The 22,246-nt window shown below is 45.8% G+C and overlaps 1 protein-coding gene across 1 annotated transcript; it reads right to left on the bottom strand.

The window, feature by feature from the left end:
• Window positions 1-501: 501 nt before the first annotated feature.
• Window positions 502-1,238, bottom strand: LOC125283475 (epididymal secretory protein E3-beta-like). The gene has a single exon (XM_048225265.2). The coding sequence runs from the start codon at window positions 1,161-1,163 to the stop codon at window positions 675-677; it is 489 nt and encodes a 162-aa protein (XP_048081222.2). The 5' UTR covers window positions 1,164-1,238; the 3' UTR covers window positions 502-674.
• Between the last annotated feature and the right edge of the window lie 21,008 nt (window positions 1,239-22,246).

Raw genomic sequence — 22,246 nt, 5'->3', positions numbered from 1 at the left:
TCTTGAAGGTTCCATTTTAAAGCCCCATATCCCACTCTGTATCTCTGCCTAGTGAAAATTATTAATATCAGATAATCTCAGTTCTACCTTTATCTTGTACTTAGTTTATTATTGCTCGGGAAACATACTGCCTTCGCCTATCTAAAATGCGTGCGTTTGCTTAGAGACACGTTTAAGGAAGGAGACCAAGGACACGCACCTTAAACCTTACACTCTGCATACATCATATCCAAGCATAATCTGCATCACGCACCCTGGAACACCTGCACCAATCACACAACACATAACATACATGACTGTCATACACATTGGCATGATACCATTTATTTAGGGAAGCGGGGACCATTCTGCTCGGGTCGGTATAAGGAGAATGAATGTCAGGAACATCCCTGGTTCAGTAAACCAGAGAAGCCACAGAGAAGCCATAGAGCTTAATCTTACAAAACTGCAAGAGCAAATCAGATGAACGAGCGCACAAGGGAATTCGTGCAGAGAAACCGTGCAGGTGGTTTTGACGGGAGGAAAGCGTGTGATGAGGCATGACTCTTACGTAGGCGGAAAACACGGGCACATCCATGCAAAGGAGAGAGTACAAGGGCTGTTGACGGAGGCAGGGGCTCCCACGTGGGCAGCACTGGACACCCTACTCGAGCCTGGGGGTGTGGGAAGACTTTCTATGTCTTGATGTCTAACACCTGGATGTCCTCTATGCCGTCCACGTGCCCGTCCCCGCCGCAGTGGAACTCCACGTAGCTGTAGCTGCCGTGCCCTCGGTAGCTCTTCCCGTTACCCTCCTGGTAGCACCGGAGTATTCTGAAGGGATGCTGGGCCCATACGTACACATTTCTGGAACGGTCTCTCCACTTCCTGAGGCAGATCTGCTCGATTTTGTGCCAAGACGTATAGATGAAGACGTGGTGGTCCCTGTCTTGGGGAGCTTCTCTCTCCCGCATGAGCTCATCGCATTTGTAGTCGCTGAATTTCCAGCTTGTGCTCAGGAAGTGCTGTGTCCTGAATTCCCTCCAGGAAGGGCTGTGGCTGCGGACGAGCAGGCCGCCGAGGGGAACCAGCAGGGCCAAGAGAGGGCCTAGGACCTTTAGGGAGGACGCCATCTGAGTCAGCAGAGCCAGCTGCGGGGCCACGGGGAAGAGAGAGGAGAGCATTAGCTCGGCACTGCCTCGAGAGCTGACCTGCACCTTGAAATTCCTCTCCTGCCGACGTAGGCTCTTGGCCCGATTTGACCACTTTGTTCCCGGGCTCCAAGAGGCTTCCTATGTCATTAGGAATCAGCTTTACAAGACCTGAAAACATGCTAGAGCCTGAGGGAGACAAACACAAAATGCCCCCAAATAGGTGAAGTTGATTTTGAGAAGTGGAGACAGCTGCCGCCTGCCCAATCTTCCACCCGCACTGAGGAGCCCGTCACCCTCTAGCTAACTGTTCAACAGTCCGGATCAAGTCTCCAAAGGCCGCGGCTCTAAAAGAAACTGGTAGGTCAAGCTCTGTGGCCGTGAAGTGGAAAGGGTTGGCCCCACGTAAGGGAATGAGGGTGTTAGGTGAAGACCTGGGTGATATTTTCCAAGCAAGAAGGCTTTGGTTCCCTCAAACCCCAGGCTACCGTTCCATTGATTCTGCAAAATGGTGTTTATCTGACCCTGATTTCCTTAGAACACTTCCCCAACGCCTGTGTGAAACTTGTTGTCACTTCTGACTACCCACATACTTCTCAGCGGCCATTTACCTCATTCTCATAATCATAAATCATCTTGATTTGTGGTGCAGAGTGCAGTCATACAGGATCTCCAGTTTTGAAATAGTGTTCTCATCCATCAACAACAAGATTGAAACTACCCTCACAGCAGCTACTCTGGTCATAATGAGGGCATAGATCTGTTTGCAAAAGTCTCCCCTTAAACCAGCTCTCTGTCCTCATTCCACAAGGAGTGCAGCTGGTCCTATGGCATCTCTAACCTGGTTCTCAGCTCTCTGAGCACTGTGTTCACAAACGGGCCTGAGAATATCTGCCTCATGGACCCGTGACCATCTAATGAGAGATGTAAGTGAGAGCACTTCTGAGAATGTTGTAGGGACCCAGGACAGGCCGCCCCAAAAGGTGTCCCAGTGGCATATTTATTATGTTGAATTGAAGCTACTTGGAAAAGAGCCAGTGTGAGGACACCGAGACCCTCTTCTGTCCCCCAAAAGCAGAAATTGAGTCTCTCTTATGAATGATACCCGCCCTGCACTAAGAAATAAAAGACATCCTTATCACCAGAGATAGGGATTTTATTTTATTTTTTATCATTTTTAAGTAAGCTCTATGCCCAACATGGGGCTTGAACTCATAAACCAAGGATCAAGAGTTGCCTGTCCAGTAACGGAGTCAGCCAGGCACCCACAGGGATAGCGATTTTAAAGCCAGGAAAGCCATATAAATTTTCTCTCATTTTTCTAATCTACTACTTCAGCCCAGATTCTGCTTGGAATTCCTTACTAATTAAAACACCCAGACATTTGTTTTCTCTGTCCTGTCAATTCCTCACAAATCTATTGTCTCATTGTTTAAAATGTATGAAAACTGCCTGCCTCGGTCACTTCTTTGGAACCTCAATTTTATGGTTGGGCCTCTATGTCCAGAAAACTTTGCTTATTTCCTCCTATTAAATCTGTCTTGTGTCAACTTTTTTTTTTTTTAGATTTTATTTATTTATTTTACAGAGAAAGAGACAGCCAGCGAGAGAGGGAACACAAGCAGGGGAAATGGGAGAGGAAGAAGCAGGCTCCCAGCAGAAGAGCCTGACATGGGGCTCGATCCCAGAACGCCGGGATCATGCCCTGAGCCGAAGGCAGACGCTTAGCTACTGAGCCACCCAGGCGCCCCTCTTGTGTCAACTTATATCTTAAACTAGGTGGAAGAATCCTGAAGGATAGAAGGAAATTTTTTCTGTCCTCTATCATGTCAGGTGCTCTATCAGTCACAGAAGACAGATAGGCACATTCACACCTGGGCCACCCTATACCTGGCCCAAAGGTCCTAACCAGGATAGAAGACCAGGATTCAAGCTGCTTCAATGTATTATGCTTGTGAAGATGGGGAAGGAAGTGGGAGTAGGGGTGGAGGGGTTGTGGGGAGAGACTGTATCCCTGGTGTTAATCCACTGTTGAATTCAGGTCTTTGCTTCCTACAAATTGGTTCACTTTCCAGTCTTAACCCTGCCATCTAGAAATTCAGTGAGGCCCCTTCCAGTGTTTCTGGGCCTTTCCCCTCTAGCATCCTCAGCACCAACCCTGATTTGAACTCACCCCGTTCAGATCCAACACTCAGGTTTCACTGGTCGAGGACATCCGTATGTGGACCTGAAGAGCAGAGAGCCGGGCGGTCTGCGGCGGTGAAGAAGGGAAGAGTAGTGAGAGGCCCAGCACTCCAACTGATGAGGAGCCCGGGGGGTGGGGGACAGCCCTCCTACGTGAACCTGTTCCTGTGTCTTCTCATCCAGAACACCTAAAGTTCACTCTGAGAATAGCCCGGAGCAAAGGTGTCCTACATCAAAGACTCACTGCTGGGTACAGAGGAAAGTTAAGGCCCTGGGAGGGGTCACACTGGAGAAGGGTAATGTGAACTTACCAGGAGATGGTCAACTCTAGCCCCTAAATTCACCTTCTGAAAAACTTCCGGGACAAGTGCCCAGCCGGCTAGGCTATGCTCTATGAGAACTTCAGTGGAAAAAACAAAAAACACAACGACCCAGCTCTGGAGCTGTGGACTGTGGAGTCTTCATGGAGAGGGGAGAGTGTGTTGTCAAAGGCGCAGGGTGTGGATAAAGTGAGAAGCTGAACGTGTTTCCATCAGCGCATTTCTTCAAAGCTGCTTCTAGCCAAGCCGCCTTGGGTGAGTCTCTCCCTGGGCCACCTTAGTATCGGAGAGGCAGGAAGGCGAGCAGAGTTTGCCACTGCAAATGTTACCTCTCAGGCAAAAGGATGATTTTGAAGAAACCACAAACACAGGAGAAGCTCTAAACCAGAGCGGAAGTTAGCCTCCTTAGAGGAACATTTACATTTATAAAGGAAATTTCGACTGGAAGTGTATCTCCCTCTTAGTGCCAGAAAGAGGAGGATGAGTCTACAAATCAGAAGAAACTCTTACCAAGGAAAGAAAGAAAGAAAGAAAGAAAGAAAGAAAGAAAGAAAGAAAGAAAGAAAGAAAGAAGGAAAGAAGGAAAGAAAAAGAAACCCTTTTCAATGGGAAGGCATTGACTTAATTAGGGTATGCCTAACAAACCGAACCATCCTTTGCTGGGCTTTTCCTGGTAACCTCCCATAATTGGCCTCCCCACCCCCGTTCCAACACTTTACTTTTTCTTTAGCTGAAGATGGTATTCAAGATGGTGGCTTGAGCCATTTTGGGCCATTTGACTCAGTTTTTCTGTATATCTCCAAAATACCCGGGATATACGCTCTTAAACTTTTTTTTTTCTTTTCTCATGCTCTTCTTTTACAGAGGTAATAAAAGAACCTAGAAGGTGTCAACCAAAAAGTGTAAGGAGACAATAATTAAGCAAATGCTTTTATTTAAGATCAAGAATTTTAATTTCCTGTATCCCTATTACACAAGCCAAATAGTGTCCCACTAGAGACCAAAGAACAGGGTTTCTGGACAGAAAAGAGGAATGCTTTTTCCTTTCTTTCTTTCTTTCTTTCTTTCTTTCTTTCTTTCTTTCTTTTTTTCTTTCTTTCTTCTTTTTTTTAGATTTTATTTATTTTAGAGAGAGAGAGAGAGCGCCAGTCTGACTGGGGGAGGGGCAGGGGGGAAGCAGACAAACCACTGAGCAGGGAGCCCGACTTCAGGCTCCATCCCAGGACCCAAAGGCAGACCCTTAACTGCGGGAGCCACCCAGGCGCCCCACGGGGAATGCTTCTACACCTTGTTTACAGAGAAGTTTGATTGTGTTGGTGGCAGAAAACTAATCTGGTCTGCACATCACTGGTTGCTGTGGGGATCGCTGCGCAAAGGCCGGTAGTTACGGCAGCAAGTTGCGGGGGTTCCGCAGTCGTTAGAGTCTTTTTGGTTTGGCCCAGTTCAGAATCCTGACTCCACCCAGTGAGGGTGTGCGGAAGGGCCACCTCCTCAATCGCCTCCCTGCTCCATTTTAAACCCCCTGGACATAAGTGACTTTATGTATTCTTCTTTTAGAGTAAACTCTGTCCCCAACGTGGGGCTCGAACTCATGACCCTAAGATCAGGATTCATCTGCTCTACCAGCTGCGCCATCAGATGCCCCGTATGTGACTCCGTCTCACTTCACCTTCACGGGGCGGGGGGGGGGGGGGAATTGTTCTTTTCTGTTTTATTCCGAATGTTCAGTTTATACCCAGAACTTCTCTTCAAACGTGTATTAGAGGCAGTGCATCCTGGCGTCTAGTCTCCTGATTCTCTCGTTGAATGGGAACTAGTCATCAGGATTAGATAGAGAAATACTGGCATTTATAGAAACTCGTTGGGATTTCCAAAAACTTTGGTGGTCCTCAAAGCTCAAGCTAAGAATTCCTGAATATCAAGGAATCATAGGCTGATGGACTGAAGGGCGGTTGTGTCATGAGCCTGCTATGAAGGGGTCACATTAGTTGTGTCTTTCCACAACGCCAGCTTTAGTCAATCATAGAGCAAAGTTAAAGCACAGTTATAAGCAGGTTCAGCATTCCAAACTCGATGACATTTCACCATGTGATTCAACTTGGCTTCTTACACAGCACACAGAGCAGGACACCAGACAAACCACAGAACCACGCAGATAACAGAGGGTGTAGTAAGTTAACGACCAAACTTGAAATCAGTCTGTGGGCGCACAGTTGAGATAAGGCCGCGGTCAGATCTGGGTCAGCTCTGGGCACTCACTTCTTATGTTCAAGCACGGAAGGATCTCGGTTCTGTTTGGAGATCAATGGGGCAGAGCCATCGGGGGCAGTTGGCTTTTTAAGTGGTCCAACATAGAGGGTTAAGGTCTGAAGAGTCTGACAGTTTGCTGCCCAAGTCCTCCCCTTTCTAAAGGGAATGAGGGTCTCAGGCCCCTGCAGATCTCCCCTGGTTCTGCTCCTTCTCAGTTCTGGGGTGTCAGCTGACACTGGTCCCAGGGAATATCTCCTAGCTGCCGTGCCTTGAACTACTTGTCACGGCTTGACACAGGCCCCTGCTTGACACAGTGTCCCACTTGACGTGAGAGACTCCATTTTGCTCTCTACATTTCACCCCATGGTTCCTCATGGCAAATTCTGTGAGGGTCATGCAGGAATCGAATATGTCTTAGAGCAGGAGAGCTGTACTAGCTTGGGAACAGAAGAAGGACATCTTTAGGTAATTCAATCAAGTGTTCACTAGAAATCAAACACAAGCAATAAAATCCCAACCATGTAAGATAAAAATCACATCACAACAAGATGTGTGCATTAAACTGAATCAAGCAAACTTCAGTAAGGATTTAAGTACAGACTCCAACTCGAAGTCACATCTAATAAGAAGTCAATTAAGTCAAAAAGAAAGAAGATAAGTTAATAGGGTGTCTAACATCTTCTGAGGACTACCTTTTTCTAATCTGTCTCTTTGACTTTGCAAAAGTAAGCTACATCCAGGGCCTGTTGAAAACTTCCTTGCTTTTCTATCAGTCCTAATTCTCTTTCTAGTGAGTGATCCATTTGCTCTCCCTATATATCCAGCGACTGTAGGGCTGTAAGCTAGATGGCGATTCCATCGTAAGTCCCATGGATCACAGAGCTTTGTAACCAAGGTGGCTGTAAAATGAGTTCCCGGATCACGTTCTGCTCTTCCTGGTGCTCCGAAGGGAGCTGCCCACGACTCGGGAGCCCCGATTGTTGCGTGAGCTGAAGGGCTAGAGGCAGCCACCGCTATCCTAATGCTGTATGTATGTCTACCATGCTAAAGCCTGTTTCTGTTGAGAGCTGTGGTTTAATAGTCCCACGACAGTCTCTTTGTACAGTGAAAGTGAACGTGGTGGGCTTGTGTGTCTGTTGGTGCCGTGTGCCTGCTCTTACCTACCATCTGTTTACGTGGGGGCATCCTGGGAACGCTCTTTTTATGTCCTGCCAACTGGCCCTACGATTTCTTTCAGGGAACCACTTATCTAAGGCATGTGTTCCTGTATGTGCTTTCTATGTACTCCCATAATTCTGTGTGTGGGGTTATTAGTCTTTCTGTTTTTTCCTTATCTCTGTGATATTGGTTTCCCTGCTTTTTTAATTTCAGTGGTGGTACTTTAGGTCCCTCTCATTTTCCATCCCTCTTTGTGTAATATTCTTGGTGGCCATGTGTGTCTCCATCCTTCCTTATCCCTTTTTAATTTTGATGACAATCCTTCCTTTTTTTCTATTGCCTTAGTATTTTCTGTCAATGCATCAACCTCATTATTATATTCTGAGACCTCTGTGTTATCTTTTATGTGCGAACAAGTGTGTAACACGTTTCATTCTCACTGAGGCTGTATCTAATTGTTCCCATTATTCTCTTGACCATACTCTTTGCCATCTTTTTTAAATGGCAGAAGAAATTTCTTTCTTTAAAAAAAAAAAGATATTTATTTGATGGGGCGGCAGATGGAGAGGAGAGAATCTCAAGCGGACTCCAGGCTAAGCACAGAGCCCCATGCAAGGCTCAGTTTCACAAACCTGGGATCATGGCTTGAGTTTAACCAACCACGAGTCCAACGCTTAGCCAACCAAGCCACCCAGGCACCCCTAAAATAATTTTTTTTTCCATTTTCCAGACCCTAGGGCTATTCCATTTGCTACTGCCCAAGAGTCAGTAAAAATATATCTGGCGCCTGGTTCTCCTCTACTGCTTTTCTTACAGCCAGTACTACCGGAAATAATTCCGCACGTTGTGTCCAATGAGTCTTACCTTTCTCTCTGAGGATCAGTTTGTCTCAGGGTCTCAACGCTGCAGCTGTCCATTCTGTTTTCCAGAGACTGTGGAGGCCAATCCGTTTGTAATCCAGGCATTTGATAGACCTTTAGAGCAGGGTGGGCCCCATTTCCCTAGGTTTCAAGTGTGCATTTGCCCTTCCCTCGGAATGAATTCCCACAAGTCTGTTTCAGTCTTACGTATCTCCTTGGTGAGGTGTCCCTGGAAAGAGGCGTCCCTTCCTTGGATGTATCATTTCCAAGTTAGCAATTTCAAATCAATTTGAATTCCTGTCAATTCTTCCAGGCTCAGTTTTATCCAACGGAGCAAATGTATATGATTCTGCACTACTATTTTTGGTTTCCCATTAAAGCTTCATAGTGCAATCATATATATTTTTCAGGTATTGAATATTTAGGTTCTGAATATAGGAACGTTGTAGTCCAAAATCCTACCAGTAGAACATTAGCCTTGTGTCTTTCTTTGTCTACGGGGACTGTGTACCGTATTCTCTACTCGTTGATATTTCTGTTCTTAATGGTGTTCCCGGTGCTGGGTAGCGTACGGTTTGAAATGTCTTAATGAAATCCTTTAACGTATTTAAAACCGGTTGTTGTTCTGTCCGTTCACAATCTGTGCTTTAGTAGTTATTTCGTATATGGGTTTAAAATCCCATTGAAGCACGGTACGTGCCTGCCTCCAAGATCCTAAATGGCTTATAAGTCTCTGTGCCTCTGCTTTATCTTTCGGTGGCCCTATTGCTTGTATTTCATCTCTACCTTTATCTGGCACCTTCCTTCCTTCCGAAGACCACTGAATTCTTAGAAATTTGCAATGAGTGTTTGGGCCTGATGTTTTGCATTATTAATAGTCCATCCCTGGTCCCTTAAATGCTGTATTAACTTTTCCTTTCCTTGTCTGAATTGCCCCTTATCATTATTTGTCGTTATTATATCATCGGTCCAGGATACTACTAGAGATTTGTACAATGACTGAGCTCCATGCATGGAGCAACCAGTCTACATCAGATAAATGTTTTTGACAGAAATGCGTTCTAACCTTCTGAAGCTCAGCACGAGGGTATTCTCTATCCTCTGCTACTTCCATGGGTTTTCCTTGTCCATTGCTATAATCGAATACTTTCGTCCTTGTAATTAGAGGTCTGCTGTGATAATCCCCCCCCAAGGGTTATCATATTCTCCTGAGTCCTCAGGATGGGGATTCTGGGGTCTTAAGAGTTTGTTGTGTTTTAGACTTAAATTATTCATTGATTTGACCTTCCTTATTACTTTATTAGCTAGCCCTTTGCCTCTTGGCCTGTCCCGGTCTAGCTGCCAGATGGTTTCATCAGTAAGATGGGAACCTCTGTGGGGCGCCTGGGTGGCACAGCGGTTAAGCTTCTGCCTTGGCTCAGGGCGTGATCCCGGCGATCTGGGATCGAGCCCCACATCAGGCTCTTCTGGTATGAGCCTGCTTCTTCCTCTCCCACTCCCCCTGCTTGTGTTCCCCCTCTCGCTGGCTGTCTCTATCTCTGTCAAATAAAAAAAAAAATCTTAAAAAAAAAGATGGGAACCTCTGTGATGGGCGCTCAGGTCGCTAAGGGCTTTCCATTTTTAAGATCCTCCAGATCCATGATTACATTTCCCAGGGTCCTGGTTGTGAACTTCTTTCTAACTTCTAACTCCAAGGGGTACCATGGGTCTTCTATATAAAGTATGGCGTCAGGACTGTGAGCCCTTTTCACCATCCTTTTGAGGCATTGACCTACTGCCCATATCTTTCTTCCATTTTGGAAACCTACCAGCTGCTTTATACAATTCCTGCACTTTGTAGAGCTCTGTTTCTCACTTACACCTGGGATATTTGTACAGATTTTCCCACAATTTTTGTTCACATCTTTCTGCCAAGTTAAGATTAGTTTGGTCAGTAGTGCGTGTATCATTGCAGTGTCCCCAGTGCTTTAATTTTTCTGAGCCTTCCAAGTACCTTTCTGAGGCGATCTTCCTTGGTGTCGGCTTTGGCTGGTTCCATCTCATGCCCCACATGCAGAGGGGTAAGCCCCAGACGAGCTTCCACTGCCGACTGCCCCTCGCATAGAGCCGGTCTCGATGCACAGTACTGCCTGGCTGGAAGGGGATCAGGTCGAAGGCCTGCTATTCAGGCTGTTCCTTTCTCTAGACTTTTATATGCTTGCTGATTGCCAAAGGAATGGTGCCCAATTCATGTCACTGAAATAACAGAAGTTTAGTATCCTTACCCAAACGACAGTTATGACAACACTATCAACCATATTGAGAGAACAATCCTTCTTCCCTGGTTGCTGAGGTCTTTCTGTGTCAGGCATCTGACGAGTGAGTGGTCAGAACAGGGAGTCAGAGACAGATGCTAAGTGATGAGCTCCAAGTTTAGTTTTGTGACATTTGTGAGGTTGCGTTTTATTGTTTCTGCAGAGCTATGGACTTGGCTGTCAAAATGGCTCCCAACCCTTAGCCCATTGCTCAGTTCAAGCATGTAATGTCTTTTTCTTTTTGTCCAGTTGCTCGGTCAGACTATATCTTATGACTTCCTTCTTCTTTCCCTACTATTCATAAGGAACTCCAAATGTTTTCCTGTATGAGCAGTAAGTTTTCCATATCTGCTGAGGGGAAAACCATCCAAGACCTGGAAATAGACCAGAGATTATAGTGCATCCTTTCACTGGGGTGCTGGGGTTGTTTAGCAGATCCCCGGGGGACGGACAGACACTACAGAGGTGTATACCTTTGCTTGACTTGCAGGATACAAAGGAAATTGTCCAAAACTGGTGATAACGCAGGTGTATCCTATTCACTGCACTGCAAATGAATATTGTCCAGCAGAGAATAGAATTTTCTATAAACCAAGATCATGTTTGAATTGTTTTTAACATGTTACCGATTTCCTCATTATTAACCAATGAGCTGAATAAAAGGGGTTTATTTATGAGTTTATTCAATGACATGGGTTTATTTTTTTTTTATTTTTTATTTTTTTAAAGATTCTATTTATTCACTTGACACAGAGAGAGACAGCCAGCGAGAGAGGGAACACAGGCAGGGGGAGTGGGAGAGGAAGATGCAGGCTCCTAGCGGAGGAGCCTGATGTGGGGCTCGATCATAGAATGCTGGGATCACGCCCTGAGCCGAAGGCAGACGCTTAACGACTGCGCCACCCAGGCGCCCCATATTTTTTTAAGCTTTCATGATAGCCAGTTGTTTTAGTTTTAGAAAAATTATAATTTAACCCTTCACACTTTCAGGGTGTTGTTTCTTTGCCCGGAATACTCTTTCTAACCTCGTCTGCTTGCTTACTTAGCCATCGTTCCAGGCTGTCCTCAGATGTCCCCTCCTCTGAGCTGTCCCCTCTCTAGGCTCAGGGCTACTGTTTCAGCCTTCCTTTGTCCAGATCTTACTAGCACCCACTGCATTCTATTATAATTATTAATTACATTATCTTTATACCAAAGTGCACTTGAAGGGTAAATTCAGTTAGAAAACTTCAGATCTGGAGGCCTGGGTGGCACAGTCAGTGAAGCCACCAACTAACTCTTGGTTTCCGCTCAGGCCTTGATCTCGGGGTTGTGAGATTGAGTCCTGAGTGGGGCTCTGGGCTCAGCGTGGAGTCTGCTTGAAATTGTTCTTCCTCAGCCTCTGCCCCTCCTGCTCGTGCTCTCTCTCTCTCTCCCTCTAAAATAAAACTAAATCTTAAGTGAACAAAAAACTTCAGATCTGCTGTCTCACTGCTCTGCTCCTTACTGCAGCTTTTCAAGACAGCGTGGCTTTTACTAACCCCACCTGCCCACAGTGGCTTCCCTCCTTCCTTCTAACTCGGCTAGAATTCCTTCTTACGCAAACACAAGACCTAAATTCTTAATCCCAGCCAAATACCTTTTGTGTTAAGATTTTATTATTTATTTGAGAGATAGAGAGAGATGGAGCAGCAGGGAGGAGGAGGGGCAGAGGCAGAAGGAGAGGGAGAAGCAGGCTGCCCTCTGAGCAGGGAGCCTAAAGGGGCGAGAACCCAGGATCCAGAGATCATGACCTGAGTAAGGCAGAGGCCTAAGGGCTTAACCAATGAGCCATCCAGGTGCCCCCCAACCAAATACCCACTTCCTGTCCTTCAGGGTCTAAACCGACTGCCTGTTCCGAAACACCATTACTTCTGTGATATTTTAATATTTAGGCAAGGCAGGAATGTTTTTAGTTCCCCAATGATTTTTTTTCCCCTTGATCTATGCCTTCTCTTCCTGCATTCCCATAGATCATGGGAGAACTGATTCTAAGGTGCAGTGGATTATTATCCCTACTATTACTTATATTTAAAACATTATCTGATGAAATACGGAATCCAATAGTAAAGATGTAGGAGGCATCGGTTGTCAGCGTTAGAACCCGTGTGTGAACGTACTATGCACACTCTGTGAGCTCTCAGTGCCACCGCCAAATAAACATAGACCATGGTTTCAAGGGAGATATGTCAAAGCCTCAAGCAGAGTTTGAAGGACTGATGAACTCTCTTGATCCAACATCCCAAGGACGCAGGGGTGGGGGAAGTGGCAGACGCCTTGGGTTGCTGAATAACCTGTAAGGTCGCCTTGGCCCAACTAGTTCCCCTGAGAATGTCCGCAAATGCAATGTAGATGGCCCCAGGCCGGCAACGACCCGCAAGCGATCCCAAACACACACACTCAAGGTCATTACGACGCAGCAGAAAGTGATTTTATTGCTGTGAACACAGTGCAACAAAGCTTGGCAGAAGTTCCAAGGTTAACAATAGGGGGCCTGGGTCTTTCTTTGCCTCTTCCCTAGTTCCTTCCTTCAAAACGCGCAGAGCTCCAGAGCAGAAAAGAATCCTATTTGTTTTTGTGCCCAACTCTGATCTCGCATCTTGGCCCTGTAATTCTCCCACTCCCATCCTTCTTTCTTCTATGGGAACCATGGAAGTCAACAAAGGAGAAGAAAGGCAGAAGAGATCATGAGAGAGCCTGCAGCGAGTGAACCTTGGTCTTAACCTAAGTGTAAGGGAACCACAGGAATGGTTAAATCTAAGTGGACAGGAACCAGAGGATAGGGAGGGTCCCGTGGCTGAGGAGGGTCGCAGGCAACAACGTAGAACCGGTGCTGGGGAGTGGTGCTGTAGCTGCAGTTGGGGAATCTCCCTCCAGTGAGATTGCAGTAGGTCATGCCGATAGGACTTGCACTCTGGTGACAGTTCGTCCGAGTACTATTCGTGCAGTTCATGCTGGGCAAAAGACAGGTAGCAGCCACATTGTTGAGAGAGTCATGCAGAAAGGTGTTTTGACCCTTACATCGCCGATTAAGAATGTTGACACGAGGCATTTCCCTGTTGCATTGGACAGGACCTGCTCTTAGATGCTTAATTATAAATGTTCGAAGAGTGGCGGAGGGTTGAGCCCAGTCACCCAATGGATGCACTGGCGCCCATGATCCCAGCAGCAACAGGAGGAGAGGAAAGGGTCCCAGAAGATCCAGCATCATGTCTTCTGTGCAGGAAGAGGGAAGAAAATGAGAGAAGGACAGTAGTAGAAGCCATAAGAGCAAAATTATTACCCACAACCATATAGACCTTTAGTGTGTCTTTTAAGATTTCATTGGTCCTTTTTTTTGTTTTTTAAACCATCTTTCTGACTTGAGTCTCACAATTCTCTGAAGGACCCGAAGCCCAGGGAGGAGGAATGTGAGGTAAGATGACTGTTCCTCCGACTGGCAGATCCCATTCTTTTCTTTGTCCTGTACTTACTGGTCCAGAACCTCGTCTCTTCCCTCCTCCCTCCGGGAATATTTCTCCCCCATCTATTTGACCTGGACCTTCTAGCCATCTTCACGGCTCTACCCTCCCCAGCCCCCAGGCTTCTGCTCTTACCAGGTCTCCTGCTGGGGCTCCCGCTGAGAACAGAGGCAGTGGTGAGTGCCAGGCTCAGAGGCTTTGGTCTGCTGTTCCTCTGCCAGGTAGGCCAGCGCCGCGTGCGTGCAGCAGGGAAGGGTTCCGAGCCCTAGGAAAGAGGACAGGGAGCCTAGTGCTTGGAAGATGCACTGCTCGTGCCCGGTGTGGATGAGACCCACGCTCTCCAACTCACTGTTTAAAGCCAGTGTCTCTGCAGACACAGGAAGATCAAGGCTACTTATAGGCACAAGGAAGTGATAACTTCCTCAAAGAAGTTGTGACAAAATGATTAATTTTCAGTATGGGTTGAGTGCTTCCTTCTCGATACGAAACTTCAGTGTTTTCAAGCTGTATGATTTCAATTCTTTAAGAAGAAACGCAGTATGTAAATGTGATATAATAGTAACCGTGTACGAGCTACTGTTGGGAGTCGCAACAGCGGACTTGAATGAATTATTCATTTACATGCACGTTTCTTGGGCCAGATACGGGGCTTCTCAGATTCAGAAGCTCATGATCTAATGAAAAAGACGGTGAGATAAATGGAGAATACACTGTATATTAATAACTGTAAACAACTCTTTCGGCTGTGGTAGGGGGCATACCAGGGTGTGTGAGGAGCTGGTGGAGAGAAGGCCACAACACCTGAACTGAAATCTGAGGAGCAATTAGAAGTTAGAGGATGGGAAGGGCATCCCAAGAGGGACCTGCGTCGGAGGAGGAGGCAAGACCCTTGCCTCCGGACTCATTTTGAAAGCATAAGCCAAACTATCGTGGTATTAGTTGCACTATTAACTCAACTCTACGTTGTTTTGTCCCCTACTTAGTTATTTTATGTATCTCTGTTTTTCTTTGAAAGATTTATTTATTTATTTGGAGACAGAGAGAGCATGAGTGGGTGGAGGGGCAACGGGAGAGAATCCCCAGGCCGATTCCCCACCTACCACTTAGCCGGAAAGGGGCTCGGTCCCACCACCCGTGAGATCAGGACCTGAGCTGAAACCAAGTGTCAGAGGTTCAATTGCCTGAGCCATCGATACCCTTGTTTTCCTTACCTCTTAACCTCATGCACGATCAATCATTAATGTTGCCTTTTTACTCCTACTCCCTGTTTACCCACTGATTGTAGAAACATAACGGGGACCAGACAGTAACATCTGTTTTCATGTATCTGATTCCAGGTCCCAGTAGCACCTCATTGTCCACAAGAATAATTACCTCTAGATTGTTTCAAGGACTCCCCAACAAGTTTCAGGAAACCCCTTACCTTCCTTTCATGTGTATAAGTGGTCCCTGAGCTCACAGGGCAAGGCAGCTTTGGGAATGTTCCCCTGCTTTCTCCTTGGGCTGCCCTCTTGGCTATAAAGCTTTCCTTGCTTTAAATGCAGTGTCTCAAAATTTGGCTTCCTGCACACTGGGTACGAGGACAAGTTGGAGTTTGGGAAGAAAGAGACCCAGAGGCGTGAAGGAGAAGGGCCACTTTAGGGTATTTGCCTCTTGAATCTGTCCTTACTCTTCCATTGGTGCGGTGATACACATATTTGGACTCTTACTGTCTCCTGGAGGGCTCACAGAAAAGCCTCCTACAGGGACTCCCTGCCTCTAGCCTCTTTTCCTTCTGCTCTGTCCTACATATCCCTTGCAGATTAGTACTCTTGAGCATAAATAGAATACTGGAACACTCTTGCTTTTAATGTCTTCAATTATCTACAGGATACAAATGATGTCTTTTTAGAGCAAAATCACAAGATACAAGGTTAATATATGAAAATCAATTCCTTTCTTATATACCAGCAAGGAACAATTGATATTTGGGAAAAAATTACATTAGAACAAAGAAAAATGTGATACCTAGTTACGAATCTAATAAAAAATGAACAAGATCAATATAAAGAAAACTACAAAAGTCTGATGAAAGAAATTAAAGAAAATGTACAAAAAATGAGGAGGTATTCCTTGTTAGTGCTGAAGGAAACCAGACCATGTCACCCCAGACTATGGCTCTTTGACATAAAAATTATTTTGCACTAAAGGCAGTTAAGAATTAGTAAATGCAGGGGTGCCTGGGTGGCTCAGTCAGTTAAGTGTCTGCCTCCCATTCAGGTCATGATCTCAGAGCCCTGGGATTGAGCCCCACGTTGGGCTCCCTGCTCAGTGGAGAGCCTAATTCTCCCTCTTCCTCTGCCGTTCCCCCCGCTTGTGCTCTCTCACCTTCTTTCTCTGTCAAATAAATATATAAATCTTTAAAAAAAATTGTGGACTTTAGTTAATAATAATCAATATTGGCTCATCAGTTATACCAGAAGTCTCACACTAATGCAAGATGTTAATAACAGGAAAACTGTAGGCTGTGTGGGTAGGAAAGTGGGGAAGGGAGATGCCCATGAGAATTATCTATACATTCTTTTCTCTCTCTCTCTCTCTCTAGACTTCTGTATGCTTGCTGAGCCTGATGCAGAGCTCTGTCCTTGGACCCTGAGATCATGACCTGAGCCTTAGGCAGATGCTTAACCGACTGAGCCACCCAGGCGCCCCAAACCTTACCATTGTTTGCTGGGCTTTTTTCTGGTAACCTCCCATAATTGGCCTCCCCACCCCCATTTCAACATCCTTCTTTTGTCCATAGCTAAAGGTGGTCTTCAAGGGGGGTCCTGAACCATTCTGGGGCATTTGACTCAGTTTTCCTGGATATCTCCCACATATACAGGAACTATACGTGCTGTTGAACTTCGGTTTGCTTTTCCTTGTCAATCTCTTTTTATTACAGAGATAATAAAAGAACCTAGAAGGTGTCCACCAAAAATTGTAAGGAGGCAATAATTAAGCAAAAGTGTTTATTTGAGATCAAGATTTGTAATTTGATGTAAACAGATTACACGAGGCAAATAGTGTCCCACTACAGAGCAAAGAATAGGGGTTTCCGGACAGAAAAGAGGAATGCTTTTCTTTTATCTTTTTTTTTTTAAGATTTTATTTATTTTAGAGAGAGAAAGAGAGCGAGCCAGTCTGACTGGGGGAGGGGCAGGGGGGAAGCAGACAAACCACTGAGCAGGGAGCCCGACTTCAGGCTCCATCCCAGGACCCAAAGGCAGACCCTTAACTGCGTGAGCCACCCAGGCGCCCCAAGGGGAATGCTTCTACACCTTGTTTACAGAGAAGTTTGACTGTGTTGGTGGCAGAAAACTAATCTGGCCTGCACATCACTGGTTGCTGCGGGGATCGCTGCGCAAAGGCCAGTAGTTACGGCAGCAAGTTCGGGGGTTCCGCAGTCGTTAGGGTCTTTTTGGTTTGGCCCAGTTCAGAATCCTGACTCCACCCAGTGAGGGTGTGCGGAAGGGCCACCTCCTCAATCGTCTCCATGCTCCATTTTATTTTTTATTTTATTTATTTATTTAGTCTTTTAGTTCCATTCTTTATTAATGTTTGAGGACTTTTTTTTTTAATATTTTATTGTATTATGTTAGTCACCATACAGTACATCCCTGGTTTCTGATGTAAAGTTCCATGATTCATTACTTGCGTATAACACCCAGTGCACCATGCGATATGTGCCCTCCTTAATACCCATCACCGGCCTGTCCCATTCCCCCACCCCCCTCCCCTCTGAAGCCCTCAGTTTGTTTCCCAGAGTCCACAGTCTCTCATGGTTCATTCCCCCTTCTGATTACCCGCCTTCCTTCTTCCCTTTCTTCTTCTACCGATCTTCCTGCTATTTCTTATGTTCCATAAATGAGTGAAACCATATGATAATTGTCTTTCTCTGCTTGACTTATTTCACTTAGCATTATCTCCTCCAGTGCTGTCCATGTTGCAGCAAATGTTGAGAAATCGTTCTTTCTGATAGCTGAGTAATATTCCGTTGTATATATGGACCACAGCTTCTTAATCCAGTCATCTGTTGAAGGGCATCTCGGCTCCTTCCGCGATTTAGCTATTGTGGACATTGCTGCTATGAACATTGGTGTGCATATGGCCCTTCTCTTTACTACGTCTGTATCTTTGGGGTAAACACCCAGTAGTGCAATGGCTGGATCATAGGGTAGCTCCATTTTTAACTTTTTAAGGGACCCCACACTGTTTTCCAGAGTGGCTGCACCAACCTGCATTCCCACCAACAATGTAGGAGGGATCCCCTTTCTCCACATCTTCTCCAGTAATTGCTGTTTCCTGCCTTGTTAATTTTTGCCATTCTAACTGGCGTAAGGTGGTATCTTAGTGTGGTTTCTATTTGAATTTCCCTGATGGCTAATGATTTTGAACATTTTTTCATGAGTCTGTTAGCCATTTGTATGTCTTTATTAGAAAAGTGTCTGTTCATATCTTCTGCCCATTTTATGATTTGTTTATTTGTTTCTTGTGTATCGAGTTTGAGAAGTTCTTTGTAGATCTTGAATACCAGTCTTTTATATGTAGTGTCATTCGCAAATATCTTCTCCCATTCCGTGACTCCTTGCTCCATTTTAAACCCTCTGGACATAAGTGACTTTATTTATTTTTCTTTTGCAGTAAACTCTACCCTCAACGTGGGGTTCGAACTCATGACCCTAAGGTCAGGAGTGACCCGCTCTACCAGCTGCGCCATCAGATGCCCCGTACGTGACTCTGTCTCACTTAACCTTTCACGGGGGGGGGGGGGGGGGATTGATCTTTTGTTTTTTAGTCCGAATGTTCAGTTTACACCCAGAACTTCTCTTCAAACATGTATTGGAAGCAATGCATCATGGCGTCTAGTCTCCTGATTCTCTCCTTGAATGGGAGCTAGTCATCAGGATTAGATGGAGAAATACTGGCATTTATAGAAACTCGTTGGTGATTCTGTACAAAACTCTGGTGCTCCTCAAAGCCCAGCTCTAGCCAAGAATTCCTGAATATCAGGGCATCATAGGCTGATGGACTGAAGGGCGGTGGTGTCGTGAGCCTGCTATGATGTTGTCTTTCCACAACGCCAGCTTTAGTCAATCATAGAGCAAAGTTAAAGCACAGTTATAAGCAGGTTCAGGATTCCAAACTCGATGACATTTCACCATGTCAGTCACTTGGCTTCTTACGCAGCACACAGAGCAGGACACCAGACAAACCACAGAACCACGCAGATAACAGAGGGTGTAGTAAGTTAACGACCAAACTTGAAATCAGTCTGTGGGCGCACAGTTGAGATAAGGCCGCGGTCAGATCTGGGTCAGCTCTGGGCACTCACTTCTTATGTTCAAGCACGGAAGGATCTCAGTTCTGCTTGGAGATCAATGGGGCAGAGCCAATCGGGGGCAGTTGGCTTTTTAAGTGGTCCAACATAGAGGGTTAAGGTCTGAAGAGTCTGACAGTTTGCTGCCCAAGTCCTCCCCTTTCTAAAGGGATTGAATCGGTTTCAGGCCCCTGCAGATCTCCTCTGGTTCTGTTCCTTCTCAGTTCTGGGGTGTCAGCTGACACTGGTCCCAGGGAATATCTCCTAGCTGCCGTACCTTGAACTGCTTGTCATGGCTTGACACAGGCCCCTGCTTGACACAGGGTCCCACTTGACTTGAGAGACTCCATTTTGCTCTCTACAGGTTGTCTCAGATCACACTGTGTAAACCCAACTACTGTCTAGCAATTTGGGATTAAAAAGGAAAGTAGAAACACAGGAATGCTGGGCACCTGGGTCTGGACGACTTGAAAGGCGAGTGGGAGAAAAATCAAGATGGCCGTCCCGTGGCCGTATATGCACAGCCCTTCCTAACAAGTTCACGTGACCCCTGAAGACCTGAATCAGGTAGTGACTCAGTGAATGCAGAGAGAGGCAGCGGGAGAAGCTAGGAGGGCTGACAGGTGAAGGGACAAGCTCAGAGACAGAGCCACAGGTTTCCAAGGCACCCTGTTTTACAGAATAGTATAGGACTTCAGTGAGGAATGTTGAGAATGTAGGAAGCAATGCATGTAAAAGTAGTTTGTTAAACAATCAAGGGTTAATGTTGATCTGAATTGTTGACAATATCATCATCACGCTGTTCTACCCCAGTCATTGCCAGTTTTAACCAGTTAATCCAGTGTTTCTGAAAGAAGTGTGATATTCCACTTTTGATATGGAAAAAAATTATTGTGAAACCAAAGCATCCATATCCATACATTCAATCGTGAGCTAAGCCATAAGCTCTCAGGCGTCTCTGAAATGAAGCCGTTAGGAAGCACCCTAGACTGACCTGTGGGAACATATCCCTTCATATCCGCAGGAATCAGGCACCAAAGCAGCCCGGGCAAGTCCGGTAACCATTGCTTCTGAGAGCCGTTCAGTCGGTGTGCTTCCTCGAGCCCGTCTACCAGCTTCTGTAACAGAAGCCGCTTGGGTTGCGGCTTCTCATTTGAGTTCCTAAAGAGATAGTATCCCTTGAATACCCATTTAAAATCATGTGTTAATTATATTCTTTCTGTAAACATTTTCCTTGACTTTAACTCCTTTCTACTAATTCCTTGATATTGCCTTTTGTTCACCGTCATTCAATTTTTTCAGAGTTTTGGGACAACGGCTTCTCAAAACCACATCGGTGATGCATTTCCTCATGCAGATGACGATAATGTCTTAGGGTGTCTCAACCTGGAATCCATGGTCTCCCAAGGACTCCGTGGATGGAATTTACAGGGTCAGGACTGGGATGGGCTGTTAACTTCAAAAAATAAATCTACCACGGGGATGTACTGTATGGTGACTAACATAATATAATAAAAAATCATTAAAAAGTAAAAAATAAATAAATTAAAAAAATCTACCAGTTATTTTACCAGCAAAAATGGGCTTATTCAGGAATAGCAAAGAATTGTAACCAGGGACAAGCAAGCTACAGCAAAACTATAGGCATGTGCCTGAACAAAAGAGAAGAGCACTTTTTTCTAGGGGAAAGGAAGAAGTTTAGAAGGCTGTCGTAAACAGAAAGTGCCCAGCCTGGGAGCTGGAAGTGTAGTAGCTTTGCTTGGCTGGGTTGTGACGGTCTAAACCGGCTGGACTGTTCAGGAGCAGAGTGGAGAAGCCCATCTTCTGCGGGGCTAGTGGAGCAGTTTGCCTTGCAAAGTAGTCCTTTCCTGTTGGAGCTGTAATGGGTGAGAGTGGTAGGGCACGAGCGCGCCCCCTGCTGGCCGCCACAGCCATTCTAAACCAGGTTTCCTTTTATTAATTTTCACAGGGGAAAAAATTAACATCTTTCTTTTCACTAACCTGTCACTGAAATTTAACAATTCCTTCATTTCTGGGGGCACCTGGCTGGCTCAGTCGGAAGAGTATGAGACTCTTGATTGTGGGGTATGAGTTCATACTCCACATTGGGTGTAGAGGTGACTTAAATAAATACAACTTAAAAAAAAAAGATTTCTTTCTGTTGATGGTCTTTTTGGTTATTTCCCTATCTTGCTACTGTGAACGATGCTGCAATGAACGTAGGGGCGTGGATATCTCTTTGACATCTTGACTTGAATTCCTTTGTATAAACACCCAGAAGTGGGATTGCTGGATCCTATGGTAGTTCAATTTTTAAAAAGATTTATATATTTATTTGGGGGAGGGGAGAGGCAGAGGGAGACAGAGTGAATCCTGAGCACAGAATCTTGAGAGACCCCCGGCTATACCCTGTGCATTCACTGGGGAGCCCAGACCTATTTAGCAGATCCCCGGGTTGTCAGGGTTAGAACCGTGTGTGAACGTACTATGCACACTCCGCGAGCTCTCCGTGCCACCGCCAAATAAACAGAGACCATTTTTTCAAGGGAAATGTGTAAAAGCCTTGAGCAGAGTTTGAAGGACTGATGAACTTTCTTGCTCCTAAGTTCCAGAGACACCCTGAAGGGCAAGTGGCAGGAGCCTTGGGTTGCTGAATAACCTCAAAGGTCACCTGGGCCCAACTAGTTCCCCTGAGAATGTCGACAAATGCAATGTAGATGGCCCCAGGCCGGCAACGACGTGCAAGGGATCCGAAACACACACACTCAAGGTCATTACGATGCAGCAGAAAGTGATTTTATTGCTGTGAACACAGTGCAACAAAGCTTGGCAGAAGTTCCAAGGTTAACAATAGGGGGCCTGGGTCTTTCTTTGCCTCTTCCCTAGTGCCTTCCTTCAAAACACGCAGAGCTCCAGAGCAGAAAAGAATCCTATTTGTTTTCATCCCCAACTCTGATCTCACATCTTGGCCCTGTAATTCTCCCACTCCCCTCCTTCTTTCTTCTATGGGAACCATGGAAGTCAACAAAGGAGAAGAAAGGCAGAAGAGATCATGAGAGAGCCTGCAGCGAGTGAGAGAGGAAGTAATGGAAACCTTAGTCTAATCTAAGTGGACAGGAACCAGAGGATAGGGAGGGTCCCCCGGCTGAGGACGGTTGCAGGCGACAGTGTAGAACCGGTTCTGGCGAGTGGTCCTGTAGCGGCAGTTGGGGAATCTCCCTCTAGTGAGATTG

The sequence above is a fragment of the Ursus arctos genome, unplaced genomic scaffold (genome assembly GCF_023065955.2).
Source record: "Ursus arctos isolate Adak ecotype North America unplaced genomic scaffold, UrsArc2.0 scaffold_37, whole genome shotgun sequence".
NCBI lineage: Eukaryota > Metazoa > Chordata > Mammalia > Carnivora > Ursidae > Ursus > Ursus arctos.
The sequence above is the reverse complement of the archived record's forward strand: the minus strand, read 5'-3'. Positions and strand labels throughout refer to the sequence as shown.

Coding starts and splice junctions, on each gene's coding strand:
- LOC125283475 (XM_048225265.2), bottom strand. CDS start 1,163: ATGCTCTCCTCTCTCTTCCCCGTGGCCCCGCAGCTGGCTCTGCTGACT.